Here is a 16,523-nt window from a genome sequence, read left to right as displayed (position 1 = left end):
TACACTATAAAAACTTTGGTACTGGGAAGCATGCATAATCTATTTCTTTCTTCCAGCATCTGACACTTCAGAGATGCTTCATAAGTATTTGTTGAGTGAATGAATTCATGGATTTTCCAAAATATAGCATACATAGAGAAAATAATAATAGCTTACCTTTACTGAGCACTTACAACATTCCATGTACCTGTTGGGAAATTTCCCCCTCTATAACCCTCTTGAGTTCTCATGGCTGGACTAAAAATTCTTTTTATTTTAGAAAAAGAAAGAAATCTTAATAGTTAGCATGGAGGTCTCATAGAAATAGGACCTAAGAAGTGGCCAAAGCAAGCAGCTTTTTTACTTTTTAAACAATAGATTTGTGAAGAATTGACAGGACCAAGAAACTCAGATTTTGGGAGCTAAATTAGTGAAAAATCTAAACATAGTTTGGAATTGGGGTAGTAAATTAAAGAAGTAACAAGGTTCGGGGGTGGTGGTGGTGTGATGAATTGGGAGATTGGGATTGACATATATACACTAATATGTATAAAATGGATAACTAATAAGAACCTGCTGTATAAATAAATTAATTTAATTTAATTTAAAAATTAAAAAAAAAAGAAGTAACAAGGTTTGCTTACACCGGCTTCTTGGTCAGAATCCCCTATTTCTGAGGATGACAGTGGACTTCTACCTGCATTTGTGGGGAGTGCACCTTTCACATAAGAGATTTATTTCTTGCTTCCAGGGAGACAGAGGGGAGGGTCAGAGTGTCCTTCTTGCATTGATCGTGTCTTAAGTAAGTTTAATTCAAAATAATCAATATGCCGTTGAGGCGCATTTTGGGGCAGCCCACCCTGGGCCCCAACATACCTTTCTGATGAGTTGGTATGTATTATGTCATTTACTTTTTATGTACATGAAAGAAACTGAGGCATAGAAATGTGAAACTACTGGTTACATAACCAGTGGGTGGAAAGGGGATTCAAATTCAGGCTGTGTGAGTCCATGTCTGAAACACAAAAGAATCTGACAAAGGTCTAAGGAACTTGGATTTGGAGATTCCTGGGCCTCTAACAAAAATGCAAGCTGGCCCGCTGGGGTGCAGGAAATGCCTTCTTTCTTCATCTGGGTGGTTGTTACTTGAGTTCTATGCATCAGTAAAAATTCATTATGCTGTACAACTTGAGATTTGGTCACTTCACTGTACATTATTTCTCAACTGGAATTTAAAAAAGAATGTTACCATATGATATCATTTATATGTGGAATCTAAAAAATGACACAAATGAACTCATTTACGAAACAGAAACAGACCCACAGACAGAAAACAAACTTATGGTTACCAAACAGGACAGCAGGGGCATGGGAAGATAAATTAAGAGTTTGGGATTAACATATATACACTACTATATATAAAATAGATAAACTACAAGGACCTACTGTATAGCATAGGGAACTATACTCAATATCTTGTAATAACCTATAATGGAAAAGAACCTGAAAAAGAATATATATACAAATATGTGTAACTGAATCATTTTGCTGTACACCTGAAACTAACACAACATAGTAAATTAACTATATGTCAATAAAAAATGGTTAAAAAAAGAATACTTCCTTAAATTTGAATTCCTTTTTCAACGCCCTGCTATTTGCCCTAGCTTTGACTTCTCTCTTTAGATGAACTTATTTACTCCCAGGAGGCAGGAACCTCTTGTTCCCTCTTCCTGTCACTTCTTTATAATATTGGAATACTCTGGTGTCCTGAAATATTCTAAGTACAATATTTAGATGCAGTATTGTTAGGGTTTAACAGCTTTATTTCATCCCAACACCAGTCAACTAGAGGAACAACTAAGGTGCTGGATTGTTTCCCTTATTCCACCCCCACCAGCATCACCAGCATCACCAGCATCACCATCACCCTCCTCAAACTCCTCCACAATCGCCTACTTTTTAAACTTCTCCTTCCTCATTCTCTAACACCTACTGAGAAACTGGGAAGCTTATTCTCTTCTGGGTCAATAATACCACCTGGTTCCAGAGCAACTGCATACATTTGCTAAACTTTGGTAGACATTCCTAAGGGTCCTCCCTTCCCTGGGGGCTAGACCTTATGGGGGTGAAAAAAATCCATTTTTACTTGGGGTCAAGGATCCCCTGAGGGTAGGGTGGGGAAGGGAGTTATGCTGTGGTGTCAATAGTGTTGCACAGGGTCAGGATTCTGACAATTTGATTTGATGGTTTCCCCTTCCGAACTCGCCACTAGGAGACGTTAGAATTTGGGATGCAGAATAATTTAGTCCTTGCATATCAAAAGCCTTTAGTTAGAGTAAGATCTGACGAATCCAAATCAGAACCACAAGGAAGAAATTTGGGTTTTTTTTGTTTTTCTGTTTTTTGAGAGTTCTTGTAATTTTCCAATTTTCTGAATATCAGTGTTTTAGCCACTGGAGCTGATTTATTAACTTAATAAATATGCATTGAGATTTTTTTCCCTACTGCCAAGCACTGTATTCTAAACCAGTGCTCCTCAAATTTTAGGGCACACAAGAATCAGAGATTCTTAAAAGACAGATTCCTGGGCTCCACTCCCAGACTCTGATTCAGTAAATCTGGGGTAGCACCCAGCCCAAGAATTTGCATTTCTGACAAGCTCCCAGATGACACTGATGTGGTCAGAAAGCGGGACCATTCGCTGACTAGCATTGCACTAGGTTATAGTTACAAACCAGGCTCTCAAGGAGTTATTATTCCAGCCAGAATCCAAATACAAAAAAAAACTATCACTAAAGTGCAAAGTGACAGCTGCCGTGGGAGGAGTTAGGTACAGAAGAGAAGCACCTAAGTCACTGGAGAAGGGAGACTAGAGCAGGTGACACCTGATCTGAGTCTTGAAAGACTAAAAATGAACCAACCAAAGAGAGGGGAGAAAAGCATTCAGGACAGAAGGGTTTGCTTGGGTTGAGCAACTTGCCAAAGCTTGAAATTGGCTTGAGAGGCAGGCAGAGAGCAGGCTGTGAGCTTATTTAGAGAAGACTTAAGCAGAGGGATAATATGGTTGAACTGAAGATAAATCATTCTGGAGCACAGTGGGTGCTCCGGAGTTAGGGTAAAGCGGGTGGTACAGAACATCCAGGGGACAGACTGGTGAAGTGTTAGGAAATGAAATGATCATGACAGAGTTATTCTTAACTACATGAAGGTTCAGACGTTGGAAAAAGGAGTCAACGATGTGTCACATAATTTCCTGTTAAGTGAATCTTTTATTGGACTTCCAAACTTGTACTCATGGCAAGGTCATTGAAACAAAATTGGGCATGAGTAATTAACTTAAGTGGGATGATAGATACATTTTGAGGGTTTATCACATTGTCTACTAGGTAAGAAGCCTCTTTTTGGGGAAAAAAAAGGTGTGTTTGTGCTCTTGTAACAGGCAAAGTAAGTGAAGAATATACTGTGTAATTCCATTTGTAATCTCTAATCCAGCACTTTTGGTGGTTGTATGGTTCATTTTTACAACACAAGTAATTTAAGAGTAATCTCCCAGAGGAGCCAGAAGGATTATTTGTTGCAAATTAAAAGTCAGCTCTTTTCCGAGAGTTCCAAGGTCATTGAATTCAGTTTAGGGAACCTGAGGCAAAGATCATTGTTGTTTTTTAAGGGTTATTTTGAATACCACATTGAAGTGCAATTTAATATTTAAATGTTAGGAAATGGCTCCTACCCTCTATTTACTTACAAAGTCCTAGATCTTTTTAAACCCATTCCTTCATTAACACACAATGATCTGATCGAGAGCATCTACTGTTGCCTATTACTGTTCTGTTAACAGTCCTTCTCAAACAACTGCTTGCCAAAGATTCACCTGGAGAACTTTTTAAACAAAGACTCCTAGTCACCCCTACCAGAGATTCCTATTCAGCAATTCTGACGTAAAGCCCATCCATTTACATCCCAGCAACTCCCAAGAGATGCTGATGATGCTGGCCTATGGACCACACTCTTCTAGAGCTGGAAATACTATACTAAAAAAAAAACAGACAAAAATTTAAATAACTGCCCTCACAGAATTTATATTTTAGTGGTAGTGGGAAATAGATGATGACAGATAGATAGAAGATAGATAGATAGATAGATAGATAGATAGATAGATAGATAGATAGATAGAATAGATAGATAGAAAGAATATACATTATGCAAGATGATGACAAGTATTATGAAGAAAAGTCAAGTGGAGGATAGGGTGGGGGAGACATAATTGGAAATGGAAAATTAAAGATTTAAAGGAAGGGAGAGATCAAGCTGGTTATAATTCTGGGGGAGGAACTGATCAGGGGCAAAAGCCGTGATTCTGGAGGTTTCCTGGTTTGTTCCAGTATCAGGAAAGGGAGGCCAGTTTTGTGGGGATGAGGGAGAACACAAGAACACAAGACAGAGGTCAAGTACAAGGCCAGAAGAGGGCTTCTGTAATTCAGTATATTGACTTGTTACTCTGAATGTGAGAAAACTAAAGGAGGACTGTGGGCAAAGGAATAGCTTCATGTGACATGTCTTTAAAAAAAAAAAATCATTCTGGCCAATACGTGGAGACTAGATTATAGCCTGAAGGCTAGGGTGCAAACAGGAAGACTAGCTGGGAGGCTATTGGAATAATCCAAGCGACAGATGGTGGTTTGGGGAGGGCTGTAGCCTTGGAGATACTTAGAAAAGGTCAAGTGCAGCTGGGGCTAGCACACATGCCAATGTGAGCTTACTCTTTTGCCAGAGGACGCAGGTCATTCAAGCCCCCAGCTCTCCTGTGACGCAGGCAGTAACAGATAAATGCATGTTCTTTATGAGAAATAACCATTTCTCGCTACTCTCCTGATTTTCTATGCCCTAGTCCATGTGATGATCAAAAACTCTCTCAATGGGCTTCCCTGGTGGCGCAGTGGCTGAGAGTCCGCCTGCCGATGCAGGGGACATGAGTTCGTGCCCCGGTCCGGGAAGATCCCACATGCCGCGGAGTGGCTGGGCCCGTGAGCCGTGGCCGCTGAGCCTGCGCGTCCGGAGCCTATGCTCCGCAACGGGAGAGGCCACAACAGTGAGAGGCCCGCGTACCGCAAGACAAACAAACAAACAAACAAAAACTCTCTCAAACAGTGGAAAAAGGAAACATGGGGAGAAAAAAAAATTAAAAGAAAGAAGCAATTAGATTCTTCTATATTTTGATGGCATTAGTCAACAAAGATGCCTTTAGGATTTTGCCCTGAGTGACTAGAAGGATGGAATTTTCATACACTGGGCAAAGGTATTAGAGAAAATGATGGGTTTCAATACTGTCACTTAACATGGCTCGAAGGCAGGGTGCAGTGGAAAGGATTGTGAGAGAAAATGACAGAACTCATCTATAGTGAGCTCTTGCTGTATGTAAGGCACTGTTGTGTCAGTGTTGTGGCCACGTTAATTATGTTTGAGCTTTGTGCTCAAAGATGGAGATGGAGAAGACTAGAGGAGATGGAGAAGACTAGAGGAGGAGCCTGTGTAAAGAGAAACACTGAGAGTTTGGTTTGGGAAATATTAATTTTGTGATGCCTACTAGAAGTTCAAGTGGAGATGTTAAGTAGGCAGTTGGATAGATAGAGACTTGAGTTTGGTAAATAGGTCTGGGGTAAAGACACACATGTGAAAGACAAAAGCCTATATTGATAGATGGTATTTAAAGTCATAAGATAGAATTCCCTGGTGGTCCAGTCCTCAGGACTCCATGCTTTCACTGCCGAGGGCAAGGGTTCAATCCCTGGTCAGGGAACTAAGATCCTGCAAGCCTCGTGGCCAAATAAAATAAAATAAAGTCATAAGATAGGCTGAGATCACCAAGGTAGTGAGTATAGGTAGAGGTTTGAGAACTAAACTTGGGTACACTCTAATTTTTAGATATAGGGGTGAGGAAGAACCCGAAAGGAGACAGAGAACCACCAGGTTAGTAAAAGGAACACCAGGAAAGTGTAAACTAATGAGAGGAAGAGATTTAATTCAAAACTTAGTTTTTTGTTTGGTTTTTTTTTTTTTTTTTTTTTTTTACTATTCCTGTGGTCTCTCAACTCTAATTTCCAAGGACTTATTAAACATCTCCATCTGTATTTATTTATTTATTAAAAGCACAAAGCTCAAACATACTACATATCAGACACTGGGCTAGATGCTAATTAACGTGGCTACAACACTGACACAACAGTGCCTTACATACAGCAAGAGCTCACTATAGATGAGTTCTGTCATTTTCTCTCACAATCCCTTCCACTGCACCCTGCCTTCGAGCCATGTTAAGTGACAGTATTGAAACCCATCATTTTCTCTAATGCCTTTGCCCAAATTGTTCATTTGCTGGAATTCCCTTCCTTATCCTCTCAACATTTTCCTATCTCAGCTCAACTTAAGATCCTCCAAGAAGTCTTCCCTGGCTCCCTTCCCCTACTCCCATCTTCCTTGTTTATTCTCTGTTAGCATCTCTTGTATACCTCCTGGCATTGTTTGTTTGTTTGGTTGGTTGGTTTTCAATACTTATCGCACAACATTGTAATTGTTTTTTTGGTCTATTTTGACTACTCTATGAAACTGTTAGCTCCTCAGAAGTAGAGATGACATTTATTTATTTTTTTCCTCTCGGGCACATGCTAGGCACTCCTTTACCATTAGTTGAACCAGCGACAAATAAATATTTCCTGGCCCATCAATGTTTGTTATATCACTAAAATATATACACACTTGTGTATATGTATATCGACAAGAAACTGTTACTTATCGAATGGGTTTGTTAGGTAGAGTGAAACAACGTAAAGAAGGGAGAAATAGGAGCATAAACTTACACAAGAATTAAACAAAAAGAAAACAAGTGAATGCCTACCAGTTTGGGCATACTCAGATAAACTCAAGTGGATAATGGGGTGAAGAGTAAAAGCAATGATCCACCAATAATAAATTCAATAATTCCACCATTAATAAATCAATAATAAATTTTATAATTCCACATGTTTGCTGTATACCCCAAGCCTGAGAACTGGGGGGCGGTGAAAGTCTGTGTTGATACTTGTGATGATTGCTACCGCCCCCTTATCCTTGACAAATGCAAAGTTAGCAGTGCCTGCTCTCTTAAAAGACTGTGTGGCCCAAGCTGCATTTCTTATCCATACATAAAGAGTAAATCATATCTGTAAAATGTTTCTCCTTTCTCATATTCAGCTTTTTTTTTTCCTTCTTCTCAGTTGCTGCTCTTAGAACAATAAAATTTACAATCCGGACTTCACTGAGTCACTTTTTGCAGTTAAGGCTCTGGACCCGAGCCCCCTATAACACACCCCTCCTCCACCCACCCAGCGCACCCCAACAAACCCAGGGTCTCTGACAGCTTCCGAGGTACTCTCAGCCTTATTCAAATTGCTTTCCTGGACAAAGAATGTAGTAAGCCTGCCTTCCAGCCACCAGCCCCCTGCCCTTTGGTCTTTCTCTCCGGAGGCGCTTACCTTAGATACAATGGGGCCCAGGTGGGGGGATGGGGTGAATTCGTCTCAGGCTTTCATGCAAAGATTCCCATCAGCAAAAAACAAAACTTCCCATACCTGCAGTTTAGAGAGCTGCAGGCAAACCAAAGTATTTGGTGTCCTTGACTGCCCCCATTTACCAAACAGTGCTGGTTGAGAGCCAGGAAACCTAGTTTCCCCCTTTTAAATTTATTTTCCCCATTTTATTGAGATGTAATTGACATACAATGTTGTATTAGTTCAAGGTGTACAACGTAATTTGATATATATATATGTGTGTGTGTGTGTGTGTTGCAAAATCATCACCACAATCAGTTTAGTTAACATCCATCACCTCACATTCTCACATTCCTTTTTTTTTTTTTTTTCTTTTTTGGCCACGCAGCACGGCGTTCCCGGGCCAGGGATGGAGCCCATGCCCCCTGCAGTGGAAGCGCAGAGTCTTAACCACTGGACCTCCAGGGAAGTCCCTCACATTCCCTTTTTAAAAAAAATCATATTCTATTTCTAATGAGACAGAGGCTATCTGCCTGAAGCACAATGTATTCCACCCACACTCTCCTTGACTCCCCTCTTCCAAACTCTTTTTCCCATCCAGAATGATGGTCTGAGAAGACAAAGAAAAGATTACATAGAATTTCGTCCCCTTGTGTGGACCTGGCAATACTCCTGAGCTTGCAAGGTGGCATCTTTGAATTATGAGCAAAAATCAGCTTACGTGGGAGCAAAGCCCACAGGTGGAGACCAGAGCAGCAGAGTGCATGGGAGGATTAGTCAAGAACTGTATCTTAGGAAAATATAAAATTGCAATTTGCTAAGGGTTTACTTTTGGGGATAGGAGATTGGGAAAGAAGAAAAAAAATCTTAGAATTCCTGAATGTTGAATTTGGGAATGGGGAGGAAAATTGAAAACCGTAGATTGTTATACTTTTGTCCATAAATATGTTAGTGCTGGAACCCAATATAAAAACTGTTCCTTTGGGAAACAAACCCCTCCCCCCCCCCAAAAAAGAAGAAGACGACGAGAATGAGGATGGAGTGGAGTTGAAGGGCCTGACTGGATTGCCAGGCCAGAGAAGGAAAAGCTAACTAAAGAAAGAGCCAGAGGGGAAAAAAGACAAGAAGATGACTGCTTGGGAAGGAGGAATAGACAGGAGGGCAAACACTGGTTCTAAAATGAATCTGTCGCATTTGCTCTGGCAAGTCCATTACAGGAATATCACCTGCCTAGAGAACGTTCTTTTTCTCCCTGTTTTCCATTGGGTTCGTTTACAGGTCAATAAATTTTATTATTTTATATCTAGGAGTCCAGTAATGTCCCAGGTAAAATAAGAAGGTGGTGCTTTCATTCTATCACACAATGTTAGATTTCAAGTTCTCTAGATTAAAATAAAAATCACAACAAAAAGGTAATTTCAAATTTAGAGGTCATGGATATAGGATCCTGAAAGAATTTCTATTAACAGCCACATCTGTAGATCACTGACGTGTCAAATGAGTATTTAGCACTTTACTTTCCTTGATTCTTACAACACAGAGAAAGTACTTTTGCCCCTATTTATAGATGAGGAAACTGAGACTTATTAAAGTGGCTGAGCCAAGATTCTATCCAGTAATATGTGTATAAAAACAAATTTAAAATCCTCCATAGTAATGCCTTATGTATGGCTAACCCGGCACCCAGGGTCTTAGGTCCGCAGGTCTTTTCCTCTGGCTTTTGTCCTGCTGAAAAGACTTGCTTTTCTGAAAGCTAAAAAAAAAACAAGAAAGAACTTAGGTGGGAGTTGAAAACAAGTACTATTTTTTAACATCAAACGATGCCTTAACTAACATTCAGTATGTGTTTTATTGTGACCTTAGAGTGAACCAAAGAGGAAAAAGGAGCTTGTTGAAATTTCTTCATAACTAGCCTGATTTTGAGACCCTAAGGGGTCTCAAGTCAAGGGGATTAATTGTCCTAGTGGGGATTTCGACCACCTTAGCTGGGCCCCAGGAACTGGAAGTGCATCTTTGATTTTAAAAGGTGGAAGCAGGGTGAACCTAGAAGTACTTCATTGCTGGGTTTATTTTGTTTCCAGGTTCCGGGGTCCCAGTTTTCCAGTTCCCCACCCAGTCTAGGCTACTCAGCAGCTCTCTTTTGCATTACAATGGCCTTGGTAAGGCTGGCAGACAGGATTAACTGGGAATTCGCAAGGGCGTGTGTGGGCGTGGGCCTGCCAGGAGGGGCGGGTCGAAGTATGGCTGAGCCTTACTTATAAGTCTAGAGCCTCCACAAATTTTTTTGTCATTTTCCTACATTGGGCTGGTAGGCTTCTGTTACCACACAGGTGACATCCCTTCATCCCATGTTTTTAATACTTTTACACTTGGAGATCTTCACCTTTCTCTAAGCTCTTCTACCTAGCTTCTTAAGCCTGGATTTTTCCTACCATCTATCTAGCTCTTTGGTTTTCTCCCTCTCCTTCAATTCAACAACATGAGTGTGGACCCAGCTTATCCCCAAAGCCTGTGTGGCCCCGAAGCATCCAATTCGAGGGAATCTTCACCAATGCCTGAGATCTATGGGCCTGAAGAAAATTATGTGTCCTTGCACATGTCATCTGCTGAGACCCACGACATGGAGACTGGTAAGAAAATACTGAATCCTTGAGAGGCTAAGTTCCTTCAGGGAAAGGGAAAGAAGGAAAGAGGGTAAGGGTTATCTGTTTCCCTCTTGAGCCCATCAATATAAGCAGGTGTCATTATCTATTAATCCTCTCGACACCTCTTTTCCAACGGTAACTTGATGGGGTCATGCCCTTTCCCCAATGTTCCGGGCGATAAGAGCTGTGGACGGAGAGACGCGGGACACGGGACTCGGCCATTCAACTGTACCCGGTGTATTTGAGAACTTATGTGTGTAGGCACTGTGGAAACGCACATGTGAGGTGACAAACAGATGTGTAAATCTTAACGTATATGAAACGCACCTTTTGGAAATGTTTTACCTTTCTACTACAGTAGCGGTTGGCTCTTCCCCTAACCTCTGGATGTGTGGACATAATTGGGCAGCTGAGTTTGTAAGCACCTGCTATGTTCAAGTCTCCTAAATCCCGAGGAAGTGTTCACCCCATTTTATGGTGGATGATTCCAAAAGGTTTAATATACTGACAGTCAAAGTGGCGAGAGCTCAGATTTGAAATCTAGTTTGGCTTTGAATTCTATACTGTTAATATTTAGGCTTCTAATTGGTAATTTTGGGTGTGAGAGGTGCTCGGGATATTGTAAAAATGGCACAAACTATTTTGGAAATCAATTTGGCAGTAGTTGTTAGAAATGAGAAGGTAGACCAACCTTTACCCAGGGATGCTATTTTTAACATTTATGGCATAAAATAGCTTAAAGTCTGTTTACATTTATGATTACAACCATAGAAGTAAGTTGTGGAGAAAGGAATAAATAAACAAAATAACTTATATTTGAGTGTTGGATTTTAATGTTACCCTGTTTTTCCAAATTTTGTGTTAATGTCCTTTTATAATTTCAAATGTTGAAAATACAGCTACAGCGCTGGATTGTGAGACAAATAGCTCAGGAATGAGCAATGGACATGTCCTCCTAGCAAGCCAAGTGCAAGTCTCTATAGATCATTTTTAAGACATGCTCCATTTCTATTCATTAGCTGAGGACTTTCCTTCTTAGATCTACTTGTGAAATTGTGAAGTCTTTTGCCTTTTAAAGCCTGTCCATTTATTCCACGACTAGGGTAGAATTGGAGTTAAGCACTGGGAATACGTCTGTGCAAATAAATCTAAGTAATACAGGAAATAAATTTTTAGTTACAAAGTCAATAATATATGCCAGGCCCTGTGCTAGACAATTTTTTATGTTACCTCATTTTGTTTTTAAATTTTTTATTTCTGTTACCTCATTTTAATCAGTGAAAGAAACACCATGAGATATACTGTACAACACGGGGAATGTGACAAGTATTTTATAATAACTATAAATGAAGTATAACCTTAAAAAATTGTAAATCACTATATTGTACACCTGTATTTATATAACGTACAGCAACTATACTTCAGTCAAAAAACCACCAAAAAAACCTATGATCAGCTTAGCCCAATTGCCAAAACAAACAAAGAAACCATGAGGGAGGAATAATTTTGGAGATGAAATCCCAAAGTCTGGGTTGAAACAGGAGCTTTATCAGAATTCACATTTCCTGACAGTCTTGGTATTAAGACCGGGTAGCAAACTTGATTTTATAGGGTCCCCAGAACCTGGATCATCTGTTCCAAAATTAAGTACGTGGGAGTTCCCTGGTGGTCTAGTGGTTAGGATTCATCGCTTTCACTGCCGTGGCCCATGTTCAATCCCTGGTCAGGGAACTGAGATTTCCCCCAAGCCACACGGCTCCACCAAAAAAAAAAATTAAGTAGGTGATGATTAAGGTACATAAAGGAAGTTACGGAAGGACACAAAGGTGGGAGTCAAATGATGATTCAGACCTTTGAGAACAGCCAGGGTGTGGGCTCCTGAGCTTTGATGGGCAGAAAGAAGAGGTCTGAGTCCCCCTCCGCTTCCCAGCAATAGGTATTAGCCACGTCCATGACATGCAAAATGGCATTTGTGCAAAGGTTAGCGAAGTGTTCAGGATTACTTAAAAATAAAGTTATTACTTATTATCTAGCTCTGAGGACTTTAATAGTGCTTTGAAAACAATAAACTTTCCATATTTGAAGCTTTAGAGAAAAGTGTCATTTTGTTCCCAACAGTCTCTCCTCTTCCTTCCTTCTCCATGGATCTGCTTATTCAGGACAGTCCTGATTCTTCCACAAGCCCCAGAGGAAAACTACTGGCCACGGCCGCAGACAAGAGCAAAGAGAAGAAGGAAGAGAAGGTCCTGGTCAAGAAGCAGAAGACCAGAACCGTGTTCTCTCAGACGCAGCTGTGTGTGCTCAATGACAGATTTCAGAGGCAGAAATACCTCAGCCTCCAGCAAATGCAAGAACTTTCCAACATCCTGAACCTTAGCTACAAACAGGTATGGTTGTTTTCTTGTTTGATACAACAAGAAATAAGAAACAAGGTTAATTTCTATGTACTCTGTTTATGCACCCCTACAAACAAGTTAACTTTTAATATGAAAATGGAACCCTTTGTAAGGTGTTTTGTGGCAATGTGTCCATTTTTTTGGACATTCTTTTCTTTATATTCTTTTCCATTACGGTTTATCACAGGATATTGAGTATAGTTCCCTGTGCTCTACAGTAGGACCTTGTTTATTCATCCGACATGAAACAGTTTACATCTGCTAATCCCAAACTCCCAGTCCATCCCTCCCCCACCCCCTCTCCCAATGTGTCCTAATTTATTTAACCACTTCCCTTGTTGCACAAACCAAAATTGTGAAAATGTTTCCAATTTTCCTTAAAAAAAGGAAGAATATACCCCCCTATCTTCCGAGTTAGAAGAGTCCCTAGCCAACACTTGTTCTTATTAAACTTAAAATTGTATGCTTTGTTTTTATCTGTTAATCATTTTTCATATATTTATTGGCCATTTTATTCAGTTACTGGCGCCATACTTGGAAAGTCCTATTCCATGATCTCATTATATATATATATTCTTCTACCTCTCTGATCTCATTTTATAACTCAGAGTTTACAAACCATCTGCAAAGTTTAGTTTATTCTGTGCTGCAATATAATTTGATATTTTCTAAATAGTTGTCCTTGTGGTATGTTTCATAATTCCTGAATTAAAATACCATTATCACATTAACTGTAAATGTGCTTATATGGAGGTGGGCTTTTTATTGCAAACAAATTACCTTTAACTGTGGCTAATGGCGTGGGTAGACATTTAAATGTGAACTTCCTAGTTAGTAGCAGACTTGTGGTGTGTTCTGTTCTATCTGGTTATGTTTATTAAACATAAAGTAGCCCACTGACTTGAGGGGCTTGAAATTCACTCACAGATTGAAGGTTTAAGAAAGGACTCTAGGGCTTCCCTGATGGCGCAGTGGTTGAGAGTCCGCCTGCCGATGCAGGGGACATGGGTTCGTGCCCCGGTCCAGGAAGATCCCACATGCCGTGGAGAGGCTGGGCCTGTGAGCCATGGCCGCTGAGCCTGCATGTCCGGTGCCTGTGCTCCGCAAAGGGAGAGGCCACAACAGTGAGAGGCCCACGTACAGCAAAAAAAAAAAAAAAAAAAAAGAAAGGACTCTAGAAGTTAAAATTTTGTTCCGAGTTTGAGATAGTTGTAGCTATTGGAAAAAGCAAACAAACAAAAACTTAATATTCTTTGATCCCAGTGCATCCTGCATTACTAGTATTTTGTGTTTTCCTGTTACCTTTTCCCTGCAGGTTAAGACCTGGTTCCAGAACCAGAGAATGAAATGTAAGAGGTGGCAGAAAAACAACTGGCTGAGTAATAGCAACACTGTGACTCAGGTAACAGGAAACTTATTTTTCTGCTCTTCCCTAACAAGGACTTTTTAGATAGATTTGTATCCACTGCTGAAGCATGCAATCCCAACTTCAGACAATTCTGATTTTCCTTGTACCTTTTCAGTTAATCCATCCTTCTCTTTCAAAAGGGCCCAGCAACTACAGAATACCCGGGCTTCTATTCCTACCACCAAGAATGCCTGGCGAACTCTTCCGGAAACCTGCCCATGTGGAGTAACCAGACCTCGAATAACCCAACTTGGAGCAACCAGAGCTGGAACAGTCAGTCCTGGAGCAACGAGAGCTGGAACAGTCAGACCTGGAGCAACGAGAGCTGGAACAGTCAGACCTGGAGCAACGAGAGCTGGAACAGTCAGTCCTGGAGCAACGAGAGCTGGAACAGTCAGTCCTGGAGCAACCAGAGCTGGAACAGTCAGACCTGGTGCCCCCAAGCCTGGAATAACCAGACTTCGAACAATCAATTCAACAACTATGTTGAGGAATTCCTGCAGCCCCAGATCCAGTTCCAGCAAAATTCTCCTGTCAGTGATTTGGAGGCCACCTTGGAAACTGCTGGGGAAAGCTATAACACAATACAGCAAACTGCTAAGTATTTCAATTCCCAACAGCAAATCATGGATTTATTCCCCAATAACTCTCTGAACATACAGCCTGAAGATTTGTAACGATGGCTGTATTATTCAATCTCAATTTGAGCTGTGACTGTATTACTTCCCTAGAATTTTTCTTTTACAATTACGTCTCTCTCTGCCTTGATAAGCTGCTTTTCATTGTGCCTTTTGTGTCAATTTGGGGGTGTATGATTGGTGTCTAATCAAAGAGGTTTCAGAAGCATTGGCTTCTACGGACAACATGATAAAAGATGACTGGCGGCTATAGATAACTAGGTTATAATACTATTTTTTGGATATCTTTAGGATCTAGAACCTAACCTCAAGAATAGGGAGCAAAAGTACAAAGATGTGTGATGAAGGATTCTTCATATTTTCTGGGATAGGGAGGCTTTACTTGTTAAGAACCTCAGCTGTTAAGGTGAAGGGTTAAGCTACAATGTGCTTCATTGATTTCCTCTACACCTTTTTGCTATTTTACTACAATGCCTAATTTTTTCTACCACTCTAGTATTCGTAGAAAGATGTCTTGATTTGTCCACATCATAATACTACCAGTTGGCTGGTTCGTTTATAAGTACCAATAAATAAAAAAATTACCCATTTTACATTTAGTTGTCTCTCCCCTGATTTCACCCAGTGATTCTCAATGAGTAAAAATCTAAACATGGGACTAGTTTTTGATATGGGGGGAAGAAGTTAATCTTTTAGCCATCTGGGAGACTACTATCTTAGAAGTGAGTAAAGGAAAGGTAACCAAGTATACAATACTAGATGACTAATTAAACCTGAACAAACTTATTTCCTCCTCGTGTGTGTAATGTTGAAACAATAAAATCTGTGGTTGTTTGCAGTTAAAGAAGAGTGCCACATCTGGAAGATGGGGGGCAAAGAAGTGATAAACAAGAGTTCTTAGGTTTGTAAAGAGGCTAAATGAAGAGCAGCCAGTGGCGAGGCAAAATAATGGAAGGTAGAGGGAGCTGATGGAGGGAGGGGGAAAGGTGGACGAATTAGAATCTCCCCCTGTAACTCACATATGAAAGGTTCTGTGACTGCTCTTCTGCTAGAAAAAGCTATGTTGAAATAGGCTTTCTTTTTCTTTTCTTTTTTTTTTTTGGCTGCACCAGGTCTTAGTTGCAGAACGTGGGATCTTCGTTGCAGCATTCGGACTCTTACTTGCAGCAGGCAGGCTCCTTAGTTGTGGCATGCTTGCGAGAGATCTAGTTCCCCAACCAGGGATCGAACCCCGGGCCCCCTGCAGTGGAAGCGCTGTGTCTCTTACCCACTGGACCGCCAGGGAAGTCCCGAAATAAGCTTATTTTTAAATGACAGCTTTTATTTTTTAGGACACTGTTTAAATGTGTAGACCAGCTACAAAGCACAGGTTTTTTGTTTTGTTTTGTGTTCTTGTTTTTTTTTGGTGGGGGGCCACGCTGCATGGCCAATGGGATCTTAGTTCCCTGACGAGGGTTTGTACCCGCGCCCCCTGCAGTGGAAGCGCAGAGTCTTTACCAATGGACCGCCAGGGAAGTCCCCCCAAAGCACAACTTAATGCATTGTTTTAATATATGAATCTATTAATGTTTACAATTTTTTTTAAAAAATTGCATCATAGACCAATATATAAGTAAATTCTAAGGCTGATTTGGAATAGAATTTTATCTTTTTTTCAGGTAAACTGTTCTCACCTTAGAAGGAGCTATGCTTGATACTAACTCTTTTTTTTTTTGCGGCACGCGGGCCTCTCACTGTTGTGGCCTCTCCTGTTGTGGAGCACAGGCTCCGGACGCGCAGGCTCAGTGGCCATGGCTCACGGGCCCGGCCGCTCCGCGGCATGTGGGATCTTCCCGGACCGGGGCACGAACCCGTGTGCCCTGCATCAGCAGGCGGACTCTCAACCACTGCGCCACCAGCGGAAGCCCTAACCCTTTTTTTAACTGTCCTTT

At 40.8% G+C, this 16,523-nt stretch overlaps 1 protein-coding gene across 1 annotated transcript; it reads left to right on the top strand.

Annotated features, from left to right (window-relative positions):
- Positions 1-9,984: 9,984 nt before the first annotated feature.
- On the top strand, positions 9,985-14,631 carry NANOG (Nanog homeobox; the record flags this gene model as incomplete). Its single annotated transcript, XM_081249112.1, has 4 exons — positions 9,985-10,135; positions 12,269-12,537; positions 13,862-13,948; positions 14,095-14,631. The coding sequence occupies 4 exons, from the start codon at positions 9,985-9,987 to the stop codon at positions 14,629-14,631; spliced, it is 1,044 nt and encodes a 347-aa protein (XP_081105238.1).
- Positions 14,632-16,523: the final 1,892 nt, after the last annotated feature.

The sequence above is a fragment of the Mesoplodon bidens genome (genome assembly GCF_964165515.1).
Source record: "Mesoplodon bidens genome assembly, chromosome: 11".
Lineage (NCBI taxonomy): Eukaryota > Metazoa > Chordata > Mammalia > Artiodactyla > Ziphiidae > Mesoplodon > Mesoplodon bidens.
Note: the sequence above shows the minus strand (reverse complement) of the source record. Positions and strands in the feature narration are given on the sequence as shown.